This window comes from Capricornis sumatraensis, chromosome 1 (genome assembly GCF_032405125.1).
Source record: "Capricornis sumatraensis isolate serow.1 chromosome 1, serow.2, whole genome shotgun sequence".
Taxonomy (NCBI): domain Eukaryota; kingdom Metazoa; phylum Chordata; class Mammalia; order Artiodactyla; family Bovidae; genus Capricornis; species Capricornis sumatraensis.
In genome coordinates this window covers 189,381,280-189,390,396 of record NC_091069.1, presented here as the reverse complement: position 1 = coordinate 189,390,396, position 9,117 = coordinate 189,381,280, and the positions used below count along the sequence as shown (strand labels likewise).

The 9,117-nt window shown below is 43.7% G+C and overlaps 1 protein-coding gene across 1 annotated transcript; it reads left to right on the top strand.

Moving 5' to 3' along the window:
* Window positions 1–1,757: 1,757 nt before the first annotated feature.
* LOC138080265 (5-hydroxytryptamine receptor 3C-like) lies at window positions 1,758–8,498 on the top strand. Its single transcript, XM_068973221.1, has 9 exons — window positions 1,758–1,824; window positions 3,126–3,292; window positions 3,740–3,784; window positions 4,509–4,618; window positions 6,413–6,582; window positions 6,906–7,066; window positions 7,559–7,763; window positions 7,965–8,180; window positions 8,296–8,498. Exons 1-9 carry the CDS (start codon window positions 1,758–1,760, stop codon window positions 8,496–8,498), a joined length of 1,344 nt encoding a protein of 447 aa, XP_068829322.1.
* The last annotated feature ends 619 nt before the right edge of the window (window positions 8,499–9,117 follow it).

Sequence of the window (9,117 nt, the reverse complement as noted above, 5' to 3'; positions counted from 1 at the left end):
AGACTAGAGATCTCTTCAAGAAAATTAGAGATACCAAGGGAACATTTCATGCAAAGATGGGCTCAATAAAGGACAGAAATGGTATGGACCTAACAGAAGCAGAAGATATTAAGAAGAGGTGGCAAGAATACACAGAACTGTACAAAAAAGATCTTCATGACCCAGATAATCACGATGGTGTGATCACTCATCTAGAGGCAGACATCCTGGAATGTGAAGTCAAGTGGGCCTTAGGAAGCATCACTATGAACAAAGCTAGTAATAAATCAGTAAACAAAGTGTTTCCATGAGTTCTGTGAGCCATACAACAAACCATCAAACCTGAGGATGGAGTTGTGGGAATCCTCAATTTATAGTCAGTTGTCCAGAAGTGTGGGAGACCTGGGCTTGTAATAGGCATCTGAAGTAGGGGGCAGTCTCGTGGGAATGAGACTTTTGCTTGTGGGACTGGCACTAACTGTGGATAATGAATATCCAAATAGCTCAGTATGAGGGGGGAAGATAAAAACACATATTTGGTGTCCAAAGTAAGTGTTTTTCCTTAAAACTCAGAAGTCCTTCACCAGGTAGAAAAACAAACTGTGTGACATCCATACTGTGGACAACTGCTCAGCAGGAAAAGGGGGTGGTACTGATACAGGCAACTATCTGGATGGATCTCCAAAGAATTTTGTTGAGTGAGAAAAGCCAATCCCAAAAGGTTACATATGCATAATTTGGTCTATATAACATTCTTGAAATGACAAAATTATAGAAATGGAGAACAAGTGAGCGGTTGCCCAGTGGTAGAGTAATGGGGAGGGAGGTAATTATAGCTATACAAGGGTGACATGAAAGATCTTGGAGTTAATGTTCTATATCTTGAGTATATCAATAGTAATAGCAATATCCTGATTGTGGTATCTCAATATAGCCCATCCCAAAGTTTTCAATAAACTGAGTGTGAATCAGAACCACTTGGGGTGCTTTCAGACACACGTGCAAACCTCCAAATGATTTTTCAACTCACAAACATTACCTGATGATGCCAGGGCTGTAGGCCTTTAGAGACATTAGACAGGGAAGGGTAAGTGGGAGAGTTCTATTTTAGGAGAATGGCAAAATAAAGGATTACGTTAGGGAAAACTAGATAGAGGAAACCTTATAAAGAAGCTGTATTGTGGTGCTAGCTGCAGGGACAGAGTTCTGATAGGTTTATGTCACAAAAAAAGGAGCTTAACCTCTCAAGCAAGCTTCTTAACTCAGTATTGACAGTAATCCCTAAGGTCCTTAGCTGGATAAAGGATATATTTCTAGGTCTGCAACAAAATAATTACATGTTCCTGCCTTGTGAAATCAGCAAGTGGCCCCACCACAAAAGAGCACACTCATCCCTTCCTGGTGGTCCATACACTTTCTCTGAGGCACAGTTCTTTCCAGAAGGGCTTCATGATACATTTATTAATGACCTCACCTGCCCCATCTCCCAAGTCCCCCAGTTTTCCTGAAAGGTCCTTGTAACTCAAATTTGAGACCACTTATCTAGACAAACATAAGTGGCCCAATTTTCTCCATGCCTAGAGCTCAGAAGGCATACTTGGACAGGGGCAAAGCAGGACACTCTGCTGTGACCTCTCTGGCCACAGCCTCTCACTAGGGAGTGGTCAGCTGTCATGAGCAGCATTTAAAACCAGGAATCAAGGTGTGGTCTGGACTCTTCTAAGTTCCAGGGTTTGGGGTTCCTGGTGAGTCCTTAGAGAAGAATCCAGAAGAGGAGGATGGAAGGGTGGTGGTCCACTACAGGGGGATTCCTCCTCTGCCTCAGTGCCAGCCTTCTGCTTCAAGGTAAGATGAGACAAGAACAGGGAAAGAGGGGAATACTGTTCTGAGAAAATTCCAGAAACCCTCTCATTCCCCAGAACTAGAAAGCACCCAAAGGAGTTGAGTTAAACATTTCCTTTCTCTCTAATATCTATGTTTTGGTTTCCTTTGGGAAACAGATGAAAAACCTATTTCACTAATCAGAACACACAGCTCCTGTCTCATTTGCCTGCATAGGCATCTACTAAATCGTCTGTTCTTCCATTTTACTGCCTCTCTGATTCCACTCCTTTATATTAATAATGTTCAACTTGTCCTTCTACCAGATTAGTAACTATGAACAGGGTAGTTTGGGTCCTTCTGACAATAACATAACTCCTTCCCACCTTGCTTTGGCAGATGTGGTAGAGAGGTGATATAGAGGAAAAGGACAGTGTTTGCTTCCCCCCAGATATGCTTCTCCTTAGTTTGGAGATGTACCTCATGAGATAATTGGAATGGGGAGATGTAAAAGAGACGTGGGAAAGAAAAGGCTGGGCTTAGCTACAGGAATAACCACAGTCACCTGGGGTTGGGGTGCAGGGGAGGTGGGCAGAAGGACTTTAACATTTCATCATATAGCTCCATCAGCCATATGGTGGATGATCAATGAGATCTTATCAAGATGGTGATGATGAAAATGCCTCCCATAGATCTTAGAGGAAATCACTGAGTTTGAGAAGGTCACAGGGCACAGGACATTGTAGGTAGTCAATAAATTCACATTGCATACCACGTTCCTTAAGTTTCCACGTGTTTGACATCACACAGATGTTTGTGAAATGAGAAAACATGAAAGTGGGAAGGGAACATTGAGAAACAAAATTTTAGAGGAATCTTGTTCAGTATCTACAAGGAAGAATCATAATAGAGCTGGAGAGAAGAAAAGTATGGTCAGACAAAGGCCAAAACTTTAGGGTCACCACTATGGAAGGAAGAGATCTCCCCAGAGAAGCAGTTTGCATACGGATTTGGGTAGGCTTTATACGGGACCAAAAGCCCAGGAAGAAAGGGCTGTGCCCTGACTCAGCTCACCACATCAACTTCCACCATTTGCCTACCACACCAGCCCATCCTCCTCAGCCCTGGCAGGAAGAAAGTCCCAGAGCCTTGGCCTTTGGGACTCTTGTTCAAGAAGGCGGGTGGTGGTGGTGGTTCACATGACCACCCCGTGTCCACATTTCTTTCTCTGCAGGGAGGCTCTCAGGTCCCAGCCCTGGCTCTCCTCTCACTTAGGAAAACACAAAAGCCCTATTCTCATCTCACAGGGTCTCTGTTCTCTACAGGAAGGTCAAACACTTTCACCATCAATTGCTCAGGCTTTGACCAGCAGGGGGTAGACCCCACTGTCTTCCAGTCTGTATTTAACAAGAAGGACTTCCGTCCAGTCACCAATTTTAGCATCCCTACTCGTATCAACATCTCTTTCACCCTGTCTGCCATCCTGGAAGTGGTAAGTTTTGACTGCTATATTTTTCTATAGGTTGCCAATAGAAAACAAGAACTCTTTACTTTGTCAGTCCAGCATTATAGCTGTCCAGTGGTAAGCAATAAGCCTCCTGAATGGATTTTGTACACGTTTGATGTTCATCCTATGGGGTTGAGAGACATGACAGGGAATGCTGCAGTGACATTTTGGCAGGGAACATTGTCCTTGAATCCTGCCCTTATAGGAATATTCCACTTAGGAAAAAAAAAAAAAAACATATTCCCAATGGGCTCCCATGCTGTTTTTTCTCCTTATAGTTTCTGTGCAACCTGCATTTTTCTGAACTATCTTTCGAGACTTGTAATTGAAAAACTGAACATGGGACCACTTAGGAAACAAAGGGAAGAGGTAGACTAGGACCTGATTTCATAGCACTAATGATCTTGAATGGGGATTTTTTTTTTAAATCAGGATGCACAACTTCAGCTGCTGACATCATTTCTGTGGTTAAAGTTGGTATGTAATCCCAGCATTTTTCTCTCTTTCTCCTTGACTGATTTTCTGGCTTTGTTTGCAAAAATCACATTTGTTAAAACTGACAGTGCCCAAGGAAATACAACCAGAATGGGGCCATTGCTGGTGACAAATAGCTTTCTGGGCTGCCAATCAATTTTGAAATTCAGATGGAAAAAACAGGAAGAAAAAGGGCAGTATAGTTGGAAACCCTTAAGTAAGCTTCAAGGCTCAAAAGTATCCAGCACCCCAGCTTAAGGTTTCCTGTAAAGGTTTTCCTATAAACCTTAAAGGTTTCTAGACTTTGTAAACTAGAGAAGAGGGACATTATCACCAGAGAGAGAAAAGGAATCAGACTTTAAAAGGAAATGTGGCTAAAGAAAATTAAAAAGCAACATATATAACAATGTGCACAGTATGAGTCCAGGTAAGTAAAAATGAATTCTGGAATATATATTTTTTCTAGAATGATGTATAAAAAACTGTTAATAATGGGACTGAGTTGGGGAGATGAACTGAGTTGGAGTGAATTAAGGAGGGAAAAAGTTATTTTTTATATTATATCTTTCTGGAGTTGTTGAAGTTTTATCATATGCCCATAGTACATACATTTAGAAAAAATTCAGACATATGTATGTATATTTTAAGGGACTCAAGGGAAGCAAATGCTGATATAAACTAGCTTCAGGTCTGAGCCATAACCATCTCTCTGCACCCTGTATCCTAGAGCTGGAATCACCCGTTTATCAGCTGGGACCCACAAGAATGTGGTGATATCAAAAAACTCGCCATCACAGCTGAGAACCTGTGGCTCCCAGACATCTTCATCGTAGAATCGTGAGTATCAGGGCTGGGAAAAGCTGGGGGAAGACTCTTCTGCAAGGACCAGGCCAGGGCAGTGCAGGGCAAACCCACGCAGTGGGGCTACTGAAAACTCACTTCAGAGAGGAGCACAGTCACAGCTCATCAACTTTTCCCCTAGAAATGAGAAAACGGTGGGCAGAAAACATGGCATATCATCAAGACAGTATGGTACTGGCACAAAGACAGAAATATAGATCAATGGAACAAAATAGAAAGCCCAGAGAGAAATCCACGCACCTATGGACACCTTATCTTTGACAAAAGAGGCAAAAATATACAATGGAAAAGAGACAATCTCTTTAACAAGTGGTGCTGGGAAAACTGGTCAACCACTCATAAAAGAATGAAACTAGAACACTTTCTAACACCATATACAAAAATAAACCCAAAATGGACTAAAGATCTAAATGTAAGACCAGAAATTATAAAACTAGAGGAAAACATAGGCAAAACACTCTCTGACATAAATCACAGCAGGATCCTCTACGACCCACCTCCCAGAGTAATGGAAATAAAAGCAAAATAAATATATAAATAAACAAATGGGACCTAATTAAACTTAAAAGCTTTTGCAAAACAAAGGAAACTATAAGCAAGGTGAAAAGACAGCCTTCAGAATGGGAGAAAATAATAGCAAATGAAACAACTGACAAAGAATTAATCTCAAAAATATACGAGCAACTCCTGCAGCTCAACTCCAGAAAAATAAATGACCCAATCAAAAAATGGGCAAAAGAACTAAACAGACATTTCTCCAGAGAAGACATACAAACGGCTAACAAACACATGAAAAGAGGCTCAACATCACCCATTATCTAAGAAATGCAAATCAAAACCACAATGAGGTACCACTTCACACCGGTCAGAATGGCTGTGATCCAAAAGTCTACAAGAAATAAATGCTGGAGAGGGTGTGGAGAAAAGGGAACCCTCTTACACTGTTGGTGGGAATGCAAACTAGTACAGCCACTAGGGAGAATAGTGTGGAGATTCCTTAAAAAACTGGAAATAGAACTGCTATAGGACCCAGCAACCCCACTGCTGGACATACACACCAAGAAAACCAGAATTGAAAGAGACATGTGTACCCCAATGCTCATCATAGCACTGTTTATAAAAGCCAGGACATGGAAGCAACCTAGATGTCCATCAGCAGACGAATGGATAAGAAAGCTGGTGGTACATATACACAATGGAATATTACTCAGCTGTTAAAAAGAATACATTTGAATCAGTTCTAAGGAGGTGGATGAAACTGGAGCCTATTATACAGAGTGAAGTAAGCCAGAAAGAAAAACACCAATACAGTATACTAACACATATACATGGAATTTAGAAAGATGGTAACAATGACCCTATATGTGAGACAGTAAAACAGACACAGATGTATAGAACAGTCTTTTGGACTCTGGGAGAAGGTGAGGGTGGGATGATTTGGAAGAATAGCATTGAAACATGTATATTATCACCAGTCCAGGTTCGATGCATGAGACAGGGTGCTCAGGGCCGGAGCACTGAGATGACCCAGAGGGATGAGATGGGGAGGGAGGAGGGAGGGGGGGCTCAGGATGGGGAACCTATGTACAACCATGGTGGATTCATGTCCATGTATGGCAAAAACCACTAAAATACTGTAATTAGCCTCCAATTAAAATGAATAATTTTTTTTTTTTAAAAAAAAGAAAAGATGGCAGAGCAGCAGCATTGGGAAACCTTGCCTTAAGACCAAAACTTAAACAGATGCCTGCCCCCACTTTTGCCACTTAGCATGGATGTGGATCAGACCCCGGACGGCCTCTCTGCATATGTGTCTAATGACGGTCGCGTTGTGTATAACAAACCGATGAGGGTGACCAGCATCTGTAACCTGGACATCTTCTACTTCCCATTTGACCAGCAGAACTGCACCCTCACCTTTAGCTCTTTCCTCTATACAGGTGAGTTGCACTGAGTAACTGGGGTAAAATGAGATCAACCAGTGGTGCAACAAAAAATCATTCAGGGGCCAAGTCATTTTTTTATGTATAAAAGGGGATAGTGGAGTATTTGCTAGTTGTGGGTGTGTGCATGGTGGGGAGAAGTTGAATTTTAGAGACTTCCTAAAAAAGCCCAAAACTGAAAGGAGGCAACTGGGCAGCAAGGAAGTCACATTATAGGACTAGCTGAAAAAGTAACTGAAACAGTCATCAAATCATCTCTGCAATCCCAGCATAGACCAGGTGCTGAGCAGATATCAACTGAGCGTTTGTCTCCCCGGCAGAGGAAAGCATGTTGCTGGGCATGGACAAGGAAGTGTGGGAGATAATGGATAACTCACGTGACCTTGGCCGCACACAAGGAGAGTGGGAGCTCCTGGGCATCAACAAGGCCACCCCGAAGATGTCTGTGGGCACCAGTCTTTTTGACCAGATCATGTTCTATGTAAGGCCAGAGATTCCAGCATGACTCTTCATCCCCCATAGCTTCCTCATCAGACCCTTCTAAGTCTCAGAGCCTTTCACCACTTGCCCTAAGACCAAAAAAGTCCCTAGGTACCATAACCCTCACAGCCTTCCTCTCCCCCAAGTCCCCAAAGCAACCCCCATCTCTGAACCTATCATCCCTGGCCTAGGTTTTCTTCAGTGGGTATGGGGGAGTCCTATTTGTCACACAAAAGCTGCTCCTCCCAAAAAGAGTTACTGTTGGAGTGAGAACATCAAGAAAGGAAGGGGAGGGACTTCCCTGATGATCCAGTGGTTGGAACTCTGCACTTCCAGTGCAGGGGGTGCGGGTTTGATCCCTGGTCATGGAACTAAGATCCAATAGGCTGTATGGTGGAGACCAAAAAAAAAAGAAAAGAAGAGACTGGACTCATCCCTTGGTTTCATGTCAGTTCTAACTTCACCTGGTTCTCTGCTCTCCCCTCTCCACCAGGTGGCCATCAGGCGCAGGCCCACCCTCTACGTCATAAACCTCCTGGTGCCCAGTAGCTTTCTAGTCGCCATTGACGCCCTCAGCTTCTACCTGCCGGCAGAAAGTGAGAACCGTGCCCCATTCAAGATGACACTCCTGTTGGGCTACAATGTATTCCTGCTCAATATCAGTGACTTACTTCCTGCCACTGGCACCTCCCTCATTAGTATGTCCCCTACCTCACAGTTGGGAAATGAAAAATGAAAAAAAACATAGGCAGGGTAGGCGAGTGAACTGGCTAGATCTGCTGAGGCAGCTAAGGTGCAGTCAATCTTAAAAAAGGCTTGAGGTGTGAGACAGAAGAAAGTGGGGCTTGGTGGTCCCTCTGGACCTGACTCACCTGAGTGTGCTTCTTCCTGCCACCCAGGTGTCTACTTTGCCCTGTGTCTGTCCCTGATGGTGCTCAGCCTGCTGGAGACCATCTTTGTCACCTACCTGCTGCACCTGGCCACCACCCAGCCCCCACCCATGCCTTGCTGGCTCCACTCCCTGCTTCTACGCCACGCCAGTCCAAGGACATGTTACCCTGCTGTGCCCCACAAAGAAAACACAAGCCTGGGCCTTATATCCACCCACCTGTCTGGTAAGAGAAGTCTACACTGCTCACCCTGTCTACACTGGGCCCAACTTCCCAGTCTCCCATTTCTCTAATCCTGTCTCCTTCCCATTTCATGGCTATATCTCTGTCCTCCCTATAGGACTGAAGGAGCCAGGAAAACTGGGAGGGAAGGAGTTGGGACCCAAAGAGGCAGAACTGAATGGGGGCTCAGGATTGACAAGAGCCCAGCTCGCTGACCTGTGGGTGCAATTCGGCCACATGATGGACAACCTGCTCTTCCGCATCTACCTGCTCTTCTTGGCCACCTCTGTCACCACGGTCCTTGTCCTCTGGAACACCTAGGAGTAGAGTTCTCATGGTGCAAGAACACCCAGTGTTCAGGTTTCCTTGGCTTCCACTAACCATCCCAGACCCTGTTCCTCTGCTCCAGTTCACATACAACAGTCCCCAAAACATGCCCATGATCCCTGCTCCAACCTTCCCTGGGCTTAAACAGAACCACTGTCGATGCTCTCCGAAATGACATTATATTTCCAAAACACAATTCAGAATATACATGTTTATGCTGGAAATATAATTTTTACTGGAAAAGAAAGGCTTTATAGTAAAGACTACAAATATTTACCAAAAAGTAATTCATGTTGCTGGAGTAGAGGTCAGGGATTAAACCTCTTTTTAAAAATAGGCTAAAATACTTATTTATTACTTTAACAAATATTTATTGAGCATCTACTACCTGAGAGGTACTATTCTGAATTCTGAAGATACAGCAGTGAACCAGGCTGGCAAAAATCTCTATCTACAGGGAGCTTACATTGCGGGTGGGTGGAGACTGACAATAAAGAAGAGAAGTGAAACACAGAGTATGTGCTGAGTGCCAAGGAGAAAAAGCAAAGAATGGGCAATGCAGGGAGGGAGCTGCAAGTTTAGAAAGGTGGTCAAGGAAGACGTCAGATAACTT